Genomic DNA, 18,378 nt, shown 5'->3' on the forward strand with positions numbered 1-18,378 from the left:
CCCTTTGAGATCAGGAACCTGACAAGGATGGCAACTCTCACCACTCTTGTCCCACAACAGTGTTAGAAGTCCTAGCAACAGCAATCAGACACCAAAGAGAAATAGAAGGTATTCAAATTGACAATGAAGAAGTCAAACTCTCTCTCTTCACAGATGACACGATAATTTATATGGAAAATCCAAAAGGCTCTACTCCCAAACTAATAGAACTCATAAAGCAATTCAGTAATGTGGCAGAATACAAAATAAATGTACAGAAATCAGTTGCTTTCTCATAAACTAACAAGGAAAATACAAAAATGGAGGTTAGATAATTGATTCCACTTACTATAGCACCAAGAGCCATAAGATGCCTGGGAATAAACCTAACCGAAGAGGTAAAGGATCTCTACTCAAGGAACTAAAGAACACTCGTGAAAGAAATTGAAGAAGACCCAAAAAGATGGAAGACTATTCCATTCTCATGGATTGGAAGAATAAACATTCTTTTTTTTTAAAGATTTTATTTATTTATTTGACAGACAGAAATCACAAGTAGGCAGAGAGGCAGGCAGAGAGAGAAGCAGGCTCCCCTCTGAGCAGAGAGCCCAATCCCAGGACCCCAAGATCACGACCCGAGCCAAAGGCAGAGGCTTTAGCCCACTGAGCCACCCAGGTGCCCAAGAATAAACATTCTTAAAATGTCTATATTCCCTAGAGCAATCTTTACTTTCAATGCCCTTCCGATCAAAATCTCACTGGCATTTTTCAAAGATCTGGAAAAAACAATCCTAAAATTTGTATGGCATCAGAAGAGACCCCGGATTGCTAAGGAAATGTTGAAAAAGAAAAAACTGGGGGCATCACATAGCCTGATTTCAAGCTTTACTACAAAGCTGTGATCACCAAGACAGCATGGTACTGGCACATAAACAGATACATAGACCAGTGGAACCAACTAGAGAGCCCAGATATGGACCCTCAACTTTATGGTCAACTAATCTTCAACAAAGCAGGAAAAATATACAGTGGGGAAAAAAAAGTTTTTTCAATAAATGCTGCTGGAAAAATTGGACAGCTTTGTGTAGAAGAATGAAACTCGACTATTCTCTCACACCATACACAAAGATAAACTCGAAATGGATAAAAGACCTCAACGTGAAGCAGGAAACCATCAGAATCCTAGAGGAGAACATAGGCAGTACCTCTTTGACATAGGCTACAGCAACTTTTTTCAATATGTCTCCAAAGGCAAAGGAAACAAAAGGAAAAATGAACTTTTGTGACTTCCTCAAGCTCAAAACCTTCTGCAGAGCAAAGGAAACAGCCAACAAAACAAAGAGGCAACCTACAGGATGGGAGAAGATATTCGCAAATGACAGTACAGACAAAGGGCTGATATCCAAGATCTATAAAGAGCTCCTCAAACTCAACACACACAAAACAGATAATCATGTCAAAAAATGGGCAGAACAGATATGGACCCTCAACTCTATGGTCAATTAATCTTCGACAAAACAGGAAAAAAATATACAGTGGAAAAAAGACAGTCTCTTCAATAAATGGTGCTGGGAAAACTGGACAGCTATATAGAAGAATGAAACTCGACCATTCTCTTACACCGTACACAAAGATAAACTCAAAATGAATAAAAGACCTCAACGTGAGACAGGAATCCATCAGAATCCTAGAGGAGAACATAGGCAATAATCTCTTCGATATCAGCCACAGCAACTTCTTTCAAGATATGTCTCCAAAGGCAAAGGAAACAAAAGTGAAAATAAACTTTTGGGACTTCATCAAAATCAAAAGCTTCTGCACAGCAAAGGAAACAGTCAAAAAAACAAAGAGGCAACCCACGGAATGGGAGAAGATATTTGCAAATGACAGTACAGACAAAAGGCTGATATCCAGGATCTATAAAGAACTCCTCAAACTCAACACACACAAAACAGGCAATCATATCAAAAAATGGGCAGAAGATATGAACAGACACTTCTCCAATGAAGACATACAAATAGCTATCAGACACATGAAAAAATGTTCGTCATCACTAGCCCTCAGGGAGATTCAAATTAAAACCACATTGAGATATCACCTTACACCAGTTAGAATGGCCAAAATTAACAAGACAGGAAACAACATGTGTTGGAGGGGATGTGGAGAAAGGGGAACCCTCTTACACTGTTGGTGGGAATGCAAGTTGGTACAGCTTCTTTGGAGAACAGTGTGGAGATTCCTCAAGAAATTAAAAATAGAACTTCCCTATGACCCTGCAATTGCACTCCTGGGTATTTACCCCAAAGATACAGATAGAGTGAAAAGAAGGGCCACCTGTACCCCAATGTTTATAGCAGCAATGGCCACGGTCGCCAAACTGTGGAAAGAACCAAGATGCCCGTCAACGAACGAATGAATAAGGAAAATGTGGTGCATATACACTATGGAGTATTATGCCTCCATCAGAAAGGATGAATACCCAACTTGTGTAGCAACATGGACAGGACTCGAAGAGATTATGCTGAGTGAAATAAGTCAAGCAGAGAGAGTCAATTATCATATGGTTTCACTTATTTGTGGCGCATAACAAATAACATGGAGGACATGGGGAGTTAGAGAGGAGTAGGGAGTTGGGGGAAATTGGAAGGGGGAAGTGAATCATGAGAGACTATGGACTCTGAAAAACAATCTGAGGGGGTTGAAGTGGCGGGGAGGTATGGGAGGTTGGGGTACCAGGTGGTGGGTATTATAGAGGGCATGGATTGCATGGAGCACTGGGTGTGGTGCAAAAATAATGAATACTGTTATGCTGAAAATAAATTAATTAATTTAAAAAAATGGGCAGAAGACATGAACAGAGACTTCTCCAACGAAGACATGCAAATGTATAACAGACACATGAAAAAATGTTCACCATCACTAGCCATTAGGAAGATTCAAATCAAAACCACATTGAGATACCACCTTACACCAGTTAGAATGGCCAAAATTCACAAGACAATAAACAACGTGTGCTGCAGAGGATGTGGAAAAAAGGGAACCCTCTTACACATTTGGTGGGAATATAAGTTGGTGAAGCCACTTTGGAAAATAGAGTGGAGATTCCTTAAGAAATTAAAAATAGAGCTTCCCTCTGACCTGGCAATAGCACTACAGGGTATTTACCCCAAGGATACAGATGTATTGAAAAAAAGGTCCACCTGTACCCCAATATTTATAGCAGCAATAGCCACAGTCGCCAAACTCTGGAAAGAACCAAGATGCCCTTCAACAGACAAATGGATAAAGAAGATGTGGTCCATACATACTATGGAGTATTAAGCCTCCATCAGAAAGGATGAATACCCAACTTTTGTATCAACATGGAAGGGACTGAAAGAGATTATGCTGAGTGAAATAACTCAAGCAGAGAGAGTCAATTATCACATGGTTTCACTAATTGTGGAGCATAAGGAATAACACAGAGGACATGGGGAGATGTAGAGGAGAAGGGAGTTGGGGGAAATTGGAGGGGGAGACATACCATGAGAGACTGTGGACTCTGAGGAACTAACTGAAGGGTTTTGGATGGGAGGGGGGGGTGGGAGGTTGGGTGATCCTGGTGGTAGGTATTGAGGACAGCATGTATTGCATGGAGCACTGGGTGTCGTGCATAAACAATGAATTCTGGAACACTGAAAAGAAATTAAAAAAAATAAATTTTTAAAAAGTTGACTTGGAAAATGGATGATTTTAGATAAATTGAGATAATCTTGTTTTTACACCAGCGGTGGCAAACTCAGATGTTGTATGGGTCAGGCAAATGCATAAATGAGAGAAGCCCGCCATGTTCCTCTAGCATAAACTGGAGAGCCAAGTATCTCTCAACTGGGAGCAACCATTCAGCTCTACAGATTGACTGTTGCAATATAGGAATGAACATTTAGTGACTTTACAAAATAAACCCCATATCCTGATTCTGGTTCCTATAATCTGTTGCTTTCTCTGAGCCAAAGCCTTCCCTCTTCCCACATATATATTTACAACATATCCATGAGAATGTTAACAGCCCATTGCTAAAATACAACCAAGTATGGCCAAACACCAACATTGCTTATCTTGTGCTGGTTGTGCCACTGTTCAGGGAGCTGACACATTCAAATTCATTCAATAGGTAATGAAATGTTCCAGGTGTGTTCTATATGCTGTGGATACAATAGTTAACAAAATAGTAAAAATTCCACTCTCTCATTGAACTTACATTCTAGTGATGCTGATCCTACATGTGTATCAGAATTACAAAAGGTACAGACCTTTTGGGCATACTATGCTGGGATGCTAGGATAGAAGTCTAATACTTTCAAAAGAACATGAGGACCCTCTTGAACTATACAGGTCCTAGGACTGTTGCTAATTTTTTATGTAAAATTACAGAATTATAGGCACCTGGGTGGCTCAGTTGGTTAAGTGTTTACTTTCTACTCAGGTCATGATCTCCTAAAGGTCCTGGGATGGAGTCCTGAATTCTTCTCTGCCCCTCCCCCAAACCTGCTTGTGCTCTTGAGAGCTCTCTCTCTTTCTAATGAAAAAAAAAATCCTTAAAAATTACAGAATTAAATTTAGGAGCAACAAAACACAGAGACACTAACTCAGAGAAATCTAGGCAGACCTGACTGTTGAATAGTAAGGAGCTTGAAATTTTTGGTAGTTCATAAATTAATTTCTTTTGGCAAATGTTATGGGTAAAGGAGACAGGTGATATGGATCAATGTCATTGATCTGTGGATTTTTTTTCAGTTTTGTGGTTAATACCTAACTGACTCCTCTTACTGAGCAATGTTTATTATTAAGGTACATCGGGGTGATAGGAAGAATTTGTTTCTGTTATGATTTTTGCCAAAACAAAAAAATGCAACTCCACTAATACTGACTCACCTCTCCTAAGACATGAAGGGGGAAATCACTGTCTAAAGAGAAAAAATGAATAGTTGTACATTTTGTTTACTTTCCTACCCCCATCATCTAGAAGAATAATGGCACAGGGTAGGGGCTCACTAAGTCTTAGCTGAATGATTGAATGAATGAATGAATGGATGGATGAATTTGGACAGAATGTGACCTCTCAGATTTGGGAGGCTGCTCCAGAAATCTACTAAAGTAGATTATCTATCTTAGGAGCCTAGAGTAACAAAGGATTTAATTTCCAAGAATAGTCATGGGTTATAAATTGGTGGTCTGTATTCCATGCCATGACATATGTTGTCTGGCTCACCAGGTACTCTCTTTCGTCTTATAACAAATTCTTTGCCAACACACACACACAGATTTTGAAAATAAAAGTTGGATTTCTAACGTATTTTATAAGTAAAATATGTTGAAATGTGAATTAAAACAAATTTTATCACTCATTATGGCTTTGATTGTGTTGTTTGGGTCATGGATCAGTTCTCAGGTGGTACCTGTTAAGCTGTAAGGAAGCCAGAGTGAACTGCAGTGGACCTTCTGAAGCGTCTTTCATAGGAACAACATCAAGACTTAGAGAGCTTGTAAGGCAGGTCTCAAAACTTTTATTCCACTAATGTTTATGGAGGGACAGCTAGAGCTAGGTGATAGGTGCCATGCCTCATTAAAGAGACACTGATTATGATCAAGGCGATTGGGAAAGTGGAAACAGACAAATAAGAAATGCTGTGAGAATAAATATTAAGGGGCGCCTGGGTGGCTCAGTGGGTTAAGCCGCTGCCTTCGGCTCAGGTCATGATCTCAGAGTCCTGGGATCGAGTCCCGCATCGGGCTCTCTGCTCAGCGGAGAGCCTGCTTCCCTCTCTCTCTCTCTGCCTGCCTCTCCATCTACTTGTGATTTCTCTCTGTCAAATAAATAAATAAAATATTAAAAAAAAAAAAGAATAAATATTAAGGAGATGAGGACCTGGAAGGTGGGGAGAATTTGGAGACATGGACAAATTGGCAAGGATTGATAATAAGACAGAAAACCCAACAAAGATGAGGCATCCCTGGGGTCATATTTACTTGGCATTTATCTCCATGGGTTGGTGCATTAACTAACTATAAGGACTAAATAAAGATAAATCAGGGGGGAAGTGATGGCAACTCTTCTTCCTTTCCACCTCCTCCCTCTCCAGCCTGTCTCATGGTTCAAAAAAGTTCTTAACTAGATGACTGGTCAGGGCAGTGACCAAAGTCATTTTAGAGTCTGAAGGCAGAGATGTTTGACATCATTAGACTGTGAGACCAGGTTAAATAAAGTATTGTAGACTCAGACAGCCTGGGTCCAAATCCTGCTCCTTCATTTATTGAGTATGTGGTGGTTTCTCAGGGTTATTTAAAATCCTTGGAACCTCAGTTTTCCTGTCTGGAAAATGGGGCTAAGTATCCATCTAGTCATAGTATTAAATGAAAAGTGCTTGATTTGGCCCATATATATTTATATATTATAAATATATAACATATATTTTTATATATTATTTATTTATTATTATAGTATTATATTATTTATATATTATATAAACATATATAATATATAAATATAAGTATAAAAAGTATATATATATATTGCTCTCCCTAATTGAGCCCTCTATTTTCCTTGGTGTTACCATGGAAATTCAGAGAAAGGAGAAAGAAGGAGGTGGGGAGGAAGCTCCCATGTTAGCTGAATACTAACATATAAATGCAGATTCATGGGAAATTTAAAATTATATGAACTTCCTTTTTTTTTTTGGTAAAAATATACCATTTTACTATTTATGACCTCTGACCAAATGTTACAAGTGTAGGTTAAACATTTCTCTACCCTTCTTTTTTTTAAAAAAATTTATTTTATTTTATTTAAATTCAATTAATTAACACATTACTCTCTAACTCCATTTTATGTTAACTCTCTGGTCTTTCTCTTGGGAAAGACAAACCAAGCACTTGGGTTCTTCTGCAGAGACGTGTAACCTCTAGACTTTCTTCTCTGGATAGACCCTAAAGCCATGGATAGACCCTAAAGCCATGCTCAAGTAGGCAGCTGATAGAGAGGAATCCAGTGCACCTGCCCTCTTCACAGAATGAGAGATGACAAGACTTCGCTAAAGATGCCAGACACTCATGTGTACAGTCAGGTGATCTGTCCTTTCCCTATGAGTGAAACCTGAAGTGAGGCCCAAGTCTGATGAGACAAATGCTAGTTAGGCTCATAGTCTCCTTAGATGAAGGTAAGAATTCAGATTAACATCTCCTTGCTAACCTTGTTATTAGCAAGGTTATTAGTTATTAACCTTGTACTTGGTTACAGTTATGTGATATATTCACCCACTTTCTTGTTTCCTAAATGAGATTATCCCCATTTTACAGATAAAAAAGTGAGAAAGTGGCCAGGCTGAGAATTGAACCCCCAAACATGAGCTTTTCCCACACCAGTGGTGAGCTGAGATGGTAGCCATTCCTGGTTCAGTGCCTCTCAGTCTAATAGGAGCATGACGAAGTCAGTGAGGCCATTCCTGTCCTCACTTCTCATCACAGGTGGCTTCTTACCTTCTCCATTTGAGTCCAGTAGTCTAGGACATCACTTGCAAAGTTAAATTCCTTGGGAACATCATAGTCATTCCACCTCGGGGCTCCAACTTCTGATAAAGCCTGGCAGTGAAGGTACCCAGAGGCAGAGTGAAAGCCATGGGAGGGTTTGTAGATGTTCCAGAGGTCCAGGAACCTCATTAGCCGCTGCATGGTGGACAGTGCTCAGGAAGACAGCACAGAATTCTCAGGTCGTCACCTGCCTTGGATGGTTAATAGACTGGTTACGGAATGGTAATTTCGTCCACAAAAGGAAAGCAATAGCTTTGTTAGAGTAATAGTTTTGTTTCAGCTCACCAGAATTTGGAAGGCCCAAGGCCCATCCACATCTCTACTCCCTCTCTTGTTAATATCCTGTCCTGAATTCTGTGGGCCAACAATTTTTCCTGCGTGAAGTTGGGTTTCTGTCACTTGAGACAATCAGTGACAAATACACATTGTATGTGACAAATACACATCACCATACTCAGGACAACACCATACTCAGTACTAATATCACAACTTCCCTAGTGGACTGAGATCTGGCCGAAGGGGGCTTTCCCAGGACAATATTGGAGGCAGCTACGTCCAACCCATGAGAGCTGACCCATGAAATAAGATTTGTTTGCCACTCCAGATTCCAACAAAGGCCCCTTTTACATGGGACCGGAAACTTCATTTATTATTGTTGAAGTCTTATTGTGAAAACTGGCTTAAGCTAGAACAATCTTTCCATGAGAATGTTAACTGAAGAAAACCACTTCAGGAACAGCTTGAGAGTCAAGCCCCTTACCGCCCAAACCAATAAAGCCTCCTCTCCTCATTAGTTTCAGCAATCACATAATTTTTGTGATCTATGTCTATTTGTAATATTAGTATACTATTATACTATTATTATACTATTCTGTTGATCTATTCTATAGATCAATATTCTATGGTCTGTTGTCTACTATATACTATTATACTATACTAATAGTATACTATTATACTATTATTATTATTATACTATTATATTAGTACAATATAGTATATATATATTATATATAATATTATATTAGTACAATATAGTATATAGTACTAATATAATAGTATAATAATAATAGATAGATCAATAGATCAATAGATAAATAAAACCTTAGTTTATTTTCAGCCAGTTTAGACCTATAATAACCTAACCCCAATTTTGATGCTGCCCCCAGAAGCCTACCTCACATTCCTAGCAGGGAGAGGGACTGCTAAATATGCCCTGTGTTAATGTCTCCAGAAAAGAGGATATACGAAAGGTTCATCTATTACAGTTTGCTTGTCAGCACGGATCCCTGGGCCTTGTGACTTAACTAAAGTAATGTCCTCTTTTTAATCCCTGTCAATCAACAGTACTACCTTAGGTTTCATCAGAGCATTCTGGGGCAAGAAAGAGACACTAAGATCGCCACTGGCCCAGATCTGGCCCTCAGACATATTCCTGCTGGCTCTCGGTCTTTGGAGGAAAAATTTAAATTGTCAACATTTAAACCTTAGGAGATTTCATTTAAAAGTCTTGAAGTCTGGCAATCAAACCGGCACAAATGGCTGGAGCTGAGAATCTTACGCAAATAGAATGTTCTCCAATTTCACATGGTTTCCACCACTCCTTATTTTGTCATGCCTACTTGCTTCTCCATTACTGTCCCTGTCAAGTCCCTGGATATTTGAGCTTAAAATATTTGATTAAGACCAACACACCAAAAGGGGATTTCTCCAAGTTTGCAAGGCAAGTGTTGCGCAGACCTGGTTTTAGAAGTCTGCCTTCCCTGTTGTCTAACCCTCTATAAGCCTGAACCGATTCAGAGCAGGAATACCCAACTCATTTGTTATTTTAAGGCACAGATACATAAATAACCTCAGATTCTAAAAGTCTAAAAAGTCTGGAATTGGGCCTTTGGATTTTAAGTCTAAAATAACCTCAGGTCTAAAAGACACACGGTCAGCCCAAACAACCCCTCAATAAGTGGCTGAAGACAAAAGCACATGGACAGAAATAATGAGGAAATTAATTAATCCTTTATTATGAGCTCATTTGTGTCCCTTAGAATTCATTTGTTAAAGTCTTAATCCCCGGTACTTCAGAATGTGACTGTATTTGGAGACAGAGTCTTTGCAGGAGTGATTAAGTTAAAACAAGTTCATTAGATGACCTTGATGACCCTGGTCACTGAAACTGAAGACACACTAGTAATATCTTCCACCTGACTTCCCAGAGAATTAGTGAGATAATCTGTACAAACTACACTGCCAGCTACTACCTAACATATACTAAGGGCTCAATAAATACTGGAACACTCTCTGACTTCCAGCAAATTCTGAAATAAACCATTCTTCCGGTTAGATATTTAAAAAAATTTTTTTTTAGATGAAAGGTATTCACTTTATATAATATGAACCAACTTCTGCATAGTGGAATTTTCTTTCAAGTGTTCACTTTCTGAGTCTTCATACTCTCTTCTGTACCCTCCTGCATGGTTCACCATACTCAGAGCTGCCTAACTTTAAACAGATCACCCTCTACATGCCAGCCACTGTGCTAGGCATATCACACATATATTCTCATTTATCCTTTTTATTCAATATCACCATCTTCATTTTGCATCAAGGAGGCAAAGTATCAAAGAAGTTAAGAGCCTTGCCCAAAGTCAACCAACTGATAAATGATATTACTAACATCTGGAATTGGGCCTTTGGATTTTAAACCCAGGGCTCTGTAAATATTTTATTGCCTTGTGACACACACACACACACACACACACACCTCTCACAAAGAAATTGTCATTTACATGCCTTACCTGGCAGTGTCTAGAAAACAGCTGGGCTTTATCTTGGGCTTGTAGAGAAATGGGGACTTAATATACTCAACTTCTAATGAGGAAAGTTCCCAGGGGTGTGCACACAGAAAGGACTGCCCATATCTAGGGGTGGAGAGCAGGAATTGGACAACTCTGAAGTGGGAGGAGATGCTCAGTTAGAACAGGACAGGAAACTATCCCAACCCTACACTGGAGAGACTGTGGGTTGGAAAAATAAACCATATGAAGCCATTCCAATTCTTACGGGATGACTTGTGGTGTAAAGAAACAAAATAAAATGGAGAATTCTCACTAACTCTGGGACTAACCTGCCCTCTTTCCCAGCCCCATGTCTCTAGTGCTCACATTTAAATGATAGCCAAGTGACAATATGGCTTAGTAGTTAATGCCTGCGCTCTGGAAGCAGAAAGATCTGAGTTTAAGTCTCCAGTCTTTCATGTACCATCTCTTTGACTTTCACTGACGTCCTTTCTTTACTCTTGTCTCCTTGTACATAAAATGGGAATGATAACAGTGACACCTTATGGTTGTCTCAGGGTTGTCTTGTTATTACGTTGTTAGGATTAGACGGAGTAATTCCTGATGAGCACATAGCACAGTGCTTGGCCTAATCAATATTGGCTGTTTTTGTTAATTTGGGATTTGGAGAGAAACAGTTCAGTGTACTAATAAATGCAGGGTCTTTGGAATCCCAAGGTCTTGGGCTTAAATCCTGGCTCAACAACTTACAAAATGGCTGATGGACAAGCCGTTGGCCTCTTCTAACAAAACAGAGGAGTGTGGTTGTTAATAAGATATGTTCCTCAGGTTCCTTGAACAGCACCAGGTAAAGTCTGCATAGTGCTTGGCTCAGACATGTAAACACTGGGTTGATATTAACGTTGCATTAAATAAGCCTGGATTGCTGCATGAAGTGGCTTGTATTGTTAGATTTCTACTAGAGCCATTTTGGGGGTGTTGCTGGGGACCCCGGCCCAACTTTCACAGCAACTTTTCCCTCCCACCCTCCAATGAAGCAGGGACAAAAGTACCACAAAGATTGCTGGAGACACCTAGGACATTCCTGGATTTGAGAGCAAGCCTGGCTTCCAAGAGGTGGGTTGTCCTGACCAATTCATTTATGATCAATTTTCAGCTCAAGACAGAGTTTTTATGGAGAGGAGAAAGTGAGAAGGCAGTGATAAGATGACTTGCCATAGTAAGGAAAGATTAAACAGCCAAAATATCAAAGTATAAAAGGCCCTGATACTCAAGCAGAAGAGGCAGATACTTTGGGGAAGAAAATGGGGACAGGAAGGAAAGTCTACAAGACACACTCTGGGTCTCAGTGGCTCTCCCATGTGGAACTGTAACGCTGGTGTTGTGGGTGAAGAAGTCCAGCTCTGGGCCAGGCAGCCTGGTTCAGTCTAGCTTTCACCAGTTACCAGCTCTGTGACATTGAGCTGGTTTCTTAGTCCCTTGTGCCTTGGTTTGCCGATCTGTAAAAATGGGTCTATGATAGAGATAGTGGAATCCTCTGAAGATTCCGTTCACACTTCTCTTTTCATTTCAAAGCCTCTCTTGTAGTCTGAATGAGCCCATTGAATTCCAGGTCTGAATATTGAACACTAGGAAGACACAAGTCACATCTAGTTTGGGCACTGAAGAGCAGTTATGAGTTCTCTATACTCTCATCCCCTGACTCAGTGGTCCTGGAAACCCCGTGGGGACAGAGTAACATCAAAATATGGCAGAGATACTATCAGCCTCATTATCTGTTGTATTGTGTGGATAGAGGTTTCTGTGACTTGTCCTGACTAGCCACCAGGACCTGCATGTGCGCAGGTAGGCTAAAGAATGTTGTTTTGTGAGACTTGTGCTGCAAGTTGGGAGCCTTGGGAGCCTGGTTAGTTATTAGCTGGCTTCCAGGTCAGAACTGGCCCTTCTGGTCTGGAATCTAAGAGCTATGCATTTTGCCTTGCAGCTCTTCTGGCTCCAGGCTGGGCTAGCCCCACCAGAATGGAATCGGAAGGGGAGGGAAAGCAAACTCAGCTAGTCCAGCCTCCTTGAATATGTAAAGAAATCACAAAATAGGAATTTAGCTCACTCCAAACTGTGCCTAGGCAGGCATCTTTCGCTTCAGAGCCCATCATTTGCCCTATGGCCCTATGGTCAGATGGAAGTCTCAGCTTGGGGGAGGACACTCCACCCAGGCCTCTCCATCGGGCTGCTGGCCTGGCTGTCTCCATGAGACTTCCCCAGCTAAGCTGGATGTTTTAAGTTCTCAATTTGATGTAACTCTGTCTTTTTTTTTTTCTTTTTAAGATTTTATTTATTTTTTTGAGAGAGAGAGAGAGAGCGCGTGCACATGCATGGGGGGGTGTTGGTGAGAGGGAAAGGGCAGAGGGAGACAGAGAAGCAGGCTCCTCACTGAGCAAGGAACCTGATGCAGGACTCGATTCTAGGACCCGGAGATTACGACCTGAGACAAAGGCAGACACTTAACCAACTAAGCCACCCAGGTGTGCCAGGATCCACTTCTTTTCAGAGTACTCAGACTGGAAGAATATGGGAGAGGGAATGATAACCACACGCAGAGAGAAAAGAACGACCAAAAAAAAAAAAAAAAAAAAAAAAAAGACCAAATCAAAAAGCTGCATCTTAGTTCCTGTAAATACCCCCGCTCTTCTGAGCACATGCCCCCTTCCTGCTCACTCCTCCCTGGTACACCTCCTTTGGCGGCAAACTGGCTCTATTAGCCTACTGAAGGTTTAGTTAAAGGGAGCTAAAATTAAGAGGTTAACTTCAGATTAGAGTTCTCCCAGCCTATATGCTGTGCCCAGGCTGACTGCATCTTTGATTAAAGCTGATTCTCTTGGTCGCCACTCTGCCCCTCACACTGCACCTCTCAAACAGGTATCTTTTCCTAGTGCTTTGTGTGAACCCAGGGCAGTGCCTCCATGGGCATCACTCTGGCAGATCTCTACTGCACCCGTGTGGTGATGTTGGAGAAAGACCAGTTCCCAGTGGGTGGGTCCCTGCGGCAATGGAACTAGAAGTCACACTGGCAACTCTCAAAGTTGGCCCATTTCTGGTAACCATCAGTTTGTGCACTATAGTTAAGTGTCTGTTTCTTGGTGGGGGGAGTGGGGCGATGCGTAAAATAGGTGATGGGGATTAAGGAGTGCACTTGTGATGAGTACCAGGTGTTGAATCAGTGTTGAATCACTGAACTGTACACCTACAACTACTAATCATAGTTTATGTTAACTAACTGGAATTTATTTTATTTTATATTATTTTTAATTTTTGAGGGGTGAGGTTCAGCACGAAAAAGAGAGATTCCCAAGCAGACTCCTGGCTAAGCCCGATGCAGGGGTCGATTTCCACAACCCTGAGATCATGACCTGACCTGAAATCAAGAGTGGGACACTTAACTGAACCACCCAGGTGCCCCATTAACTAACTGGAATTTAAAAACTTTACAATATATATTCCTTAAGTAGAAATAAAAAATAAAATCTGGCTACTTTCACCATGGATCCTTAGCTAGCTACTTCCTTTTAGGTGAAGATGACACTACTTGCCTTTTCTTTCAGGTTTTCTTTATTTTTTTTCAGTGTTCCAAAATTCATTGTTCGTGCACCACACCCAGTGCTCCATGCAATACGTTCCCTCCATAATACCTACCACCAGGCTCACTTCACCTCCCCCCAAAGCCCCCCTCCAAAACTCTGTCTCTCAGAGTTCACAGTCTCTCATGTTTTGTCTCCCCCTCCGACTCTCTCCAACTCACTTCTCTCCATCTCCCAATGTCCTCCGTGTTATTGCTTAAGCTCCACAAGTAAGTGAAACCATATGATAAGTGACTCTCTCTGCTTGACTTATTTCACTCAGCATAATCTCCTCCAGTCCCGTCCATGTTGATACAAACGTTGGGTATTCATCCTTTCTGACAGAGGCATAATACTCCATTGTATATATGATATGGACCGTATTTTCTTTATCCGTCCGTCTGTTGAAGGGCACCTTGGTTCTTTCCACATTTTAGCGACTGTGGCCATTGTTGCTATGAACACTGGGGTACAGGTGCCCCTTCTTTTCACTACATCTGTATCTTTGAGGTAAATACCCAGTAGAGCAACTGCAGGGTCACAGGGAAGCTCTATTTTTAATTCCTTAAGGAAAACAGGTTCCACTCCTTCCTTCTTCTTTTGCAATCTTGCTCCATTCTTACTATTTCTCAGACTTAGTCAGCCATACCTCCCCTTCATTTCTTCTCTTTCCTTCTTTCTCCCTTCCCCCTTCCTTCCTTGTTCTCTCTCTCCCTCCCCCTCTCCCTCATATCCTTCCTTATTCTTCTTTCATATGACCATGCACAATTACCTCTATTCTTTATTCAATATTCTCCTTTACATCAATTTCCTTATTAAAATATTAAATATCACCACAAACAAATCCATAGCAGTCTAAATGAAGCTCTGTACCACCACTATAATTACTCAATTATTACTTTTAAAAGATTTTTATTTATTTATCAGAGAGAGTGAGAGACTGGCTGAGCAAGCAGGAGGAGTGGCAGGCAGAGGAAGAAGCAGGCTCCCTGTTGAGCAAGAAGCCTGATGTGGGACGTGACCCCAGGACCCTGGGATCATGACCTGAGCAGAAGGAAGACGCTTAACTGATGGAGCCTCCTAGGCATCCCTAATTAAGCAATTATTTTACTTGCCACAGGGAAGAAACTAAAAATGAATACAGTGAAAGTAAAAATTATTGCTGTTATTAAATCCCATTTCCGGGGCGCCTGGGTGGCTCAGTGGTTTGGGCTGCTGCCTTCGGCTCGGGTCATGATCTCAGGGTCCTGGGATCGAGCCCCACATCGGGCTCCCCGCTCCGCAGGAAGCCTGCTTCCCTCTCTCTCTCTCTCTCTCTGCCTGCCTCTCTGCCTACTTGTGATCTCTGTCTTTCAAATAAATAAATAAAATCTTTAAAAAAAAAATCCCATTTCCAATAGAGTTCACTGTCAAATACATGAGACCAGTCTTGTTCTATTTTTGTTTAAAAAAAAAAAAAGGAAATTAAGATTTGATCAGTTGTTTGTTGTTGTGAGAATACTGCACAACAAAGAGTGGCACACATTTATTTAACACACATTTCTCTCTCATAAATCTCAGACTAGTGGCTCTTGGCATAGTGGACAGCAGAGGCACCCAAATCAAACCAAAACCTGTAAGTACATTTATTTTTTACATTTTTTACATTTATATTTTTTTTTACAATTTTTTACATTTAAAATTTCTGCTTGCATCATCTCTGTTAACATTCTATTGGCCAAAACAAGCCAAAGACCATGCTCAACAGCACGGAGCAGAGAATCCTATTCCTCTCCGCAGGAGAGTGTGTATGGGGGAGGGGGTGAATAGAAAGCAAGTAAAAGCAAGAAAAAAATATACTCTACCTCACAGGAACAGAGGACATAGAAGTCACAAACTGAGACTTTGTAATTGACTTAATGGAAGAGAAATGGGAAGGGAGAGCTCTGGCTCTGGACAAAATCAGGGTTCCTTTAGCAAGGAACAAGGCAGAGTAGAGGTGATTGTGGGGAAAGCCACTGAGTAGGTGTATTAGACATCTAGGGCTGCTGTAACAAAACATTGCACACTGGGTGCTCTAAACAGACATTTATTTCCTCACAATTCTGGAGGCTGGAAGTTCAAGATCATGGTGCTGGCAGGGTTGATTTCCTCTTGCCACCTCTTCACATGGTCATCCATCTGTGCAATGCACCCCTGGTGTCTTTCTGTGGGTCCTAATCTACTCTTCTTTTAAGCATGCCAGTCAGGTTGGATGAAGGCCCATTCTAATCACCTCATTTTAACTTAATTGCCTCTTTAAACACCTTATTTCCAAGTATAGTCACATTCTGAGGTACTGGGGATTAAGGTTTCAACATACAAAATTTGGGGGACACAATTCAGGCCATAAGAACAGGAGAAAAGCAATGTTCACCATATTTGTTCAAATCCTTTCCTCCTCCAAAAGTTGCTTCCTTGCTTATGTATCTTTTCTTCTGTTCCTTCCCCTTCCAATTAGTGTTTATTGGACATAGTTGAATACATTAGTTGTTACCAGCTTTTCTGTCATAACCCATAGCTAATTTTTTCCCTTTAATTACTCATTGAAATGGTTGATTTGTTGGTTGTTGTTGTTGCTGTTTTCTGGAAATAATTTTTCTAATATTCTTGCTTCCAGATGAATGAATCCTTTCCAGTTCTGACTCTTGGCCATTCTGGGCGATATCAATGAACTCTTTAATTGCTCTCTTCTTTCTGTTATCACACTTTGCCTTTTTTGAGTCTTCTCTCTCAATATTGTCCACAGGATCCTCTTCCTCTTTCTTCTCTTTAGATATCCTTGTCTGTCCCCCAAGGACCTATCCTCAGGAATAGTTCCTCTCGTTCCCTGTGAACTTTCTATCTCATTCTCTCTCTTGCTCTGGATAATTTCCTAAACCACATTTAAAATCATGACCTCTCCCAAATACAAACTTAAATATCCAACTGATCACTAAATATATAACAGCCTTGTTATGGCCTGCGTTAACATGATCACAACTGAATTCAGTATTCCCACCTTAAACCTGTTTCTCTCAGAAAGTGTTATAATTACCTACCTGGTGTAACTAATCAAAACCCTAGACATCGCCCTTAAGTGCCTCTTTTCCCTTATCCCACATGACTTATTTAGTCACTAAATCACCAAGTTCCAAGAAATAGAATTTCTTCTGCTATGAATTCTCAAATTTGGGACACCTGGCTGGCTCAGTCAGAAGTTATCATACGGTTTCACTCATTTGTGGAGCATAACAAATAGCATGGAGGACAAGGGGAGTTAGAGAGGAGAAGGGAGTTGAGGGAAATTGGAAGGGGAGGTGAACCACGAGAGACTATGGACTCTGAAAAACAATCTGAGGGTTTTGAAGGGGCAGGGGGGCGGCGGGAGGTTGGGGGAACCAGGTTGTGGGTATTAGAGAGGGCACGGATTGCACGGATTGCATGGGTGTGGTGCAAAAACAATGAATACTGTTATGCTGAAAAGAAATAAAAAATTAAAAAAAAAAAAGAACATGTGACACTCGATCTTGGGGGGAAAAGTTCAAGCCCCACATTGGGTATAAAGATTACATAAACAAGTAAACATCCCTCTAATGTATTCACCCTTCACCTACCAACACAATCATTTAGAAATGCATTGCTGCCTAAGTTCATTACCCTCCAGATGAAGTCCAAACCATTTATGCATGTGTTAAAATAATCCTCCCTTTGTCACTTCAGAACTTGAACCTGATGTTGAAATAATACTGAGTGTACCTTCCCAGGCTAAGCTCCTCCTTCTATCTGCAAATAGTGGCAACAAGCCTAACTTATGCCATCAACACACACACACACAAAAATTGTTTAGTTTGGGGATTCCCCCCATAGCTAATGATTGCCCAGGGAAGTTATACACATTTCATACTTGACCAATAGGACTTGGTAACCCTTACTTCTTGGTTTTCAGGGTTACTGGGGTAGACTACAGGCTTTTGCTAGATAAGCACAAGAAGGATGAGGTGGTCTATCTTTAGCTCATCCTGAAAAAGACCATATTCAGTGATTTCATTGTAGTCACAGGAAGCCAATCTTCGTGAAAAGGACTGACTAGGGACGCCTGGGTGGCTCAGTTGGTTAAGCAGCTGCCTTCGGCTCAGCTCATGATCCCAGGGTCCTGGGATCGAGTCCCACATCATGCTCCTTGCTTGGCAGAGAGCCTGCTTCTCCCTCTGCCTCTGCCTGCCTCTCTGTCTGCCTGTGCTCGCTCACTCTCTCTCCCTGTCTCTGACAAATAAATAAAATCTTTAAAAAAAAAAAAAAAGGACTGACTAAATATTATGATTCCTTTATACAAGCTGACTAGAGAAGGGGGTAGAGTGGAGAGTCAAACAATATATTTTGCATGGGTCATACATTTCCCCTAAAGGGCCAAGTTCCCATCATCAATCATT

At 40.9% G+C, this 18,378-nt stretch overlaps 1 protein-coding gene across 1 annotated transcript in view; it reads right to left on the reverse strand.

Moving 5' to 3' along the window:
• ACSM1 (acyl-CoA synthetase medium chain family member 1) overlaps positions 1-10,388 on the reverse strand; it is a 47,781-nt gene extending 37,393 nt beyond the window's left edge. The window contains exons 1-2 of the mRNA XM_059415193.1: positions 10,335-10,388; positions 7,495-7,736 (exon numbers count right to left, since the gene is read on the reverse strand). Coding sequence (XP_059271176.1) covers positions 7,495-7,686 — 192 coding nt within the window. The 5' untranslated portion in view covers positions 7,687-7,736; positions 10,335-10,388. The remainder of the gene's footprint in view (positions 1-7,494; positions 7,737-10,334) is intronic.
• Positions 10,389-18,378: the final 7,990 nt, after the last annotated feature.

This window comes from Mustela nigripes, chromosome 11 (assembly GCF_022355385.1).
Source record: "Mustela nigripes isolate SB6536 chromosome 11, MUSNIG.SB6536, whole genome shotgun sequence".
In the NCBI taxonomy this organism is placed as follows: Eukaryota; Metazoa; Chordata; class Mammalia; order Carnivora; family Mustelidae; genus Mustela; species Mustela nigripes.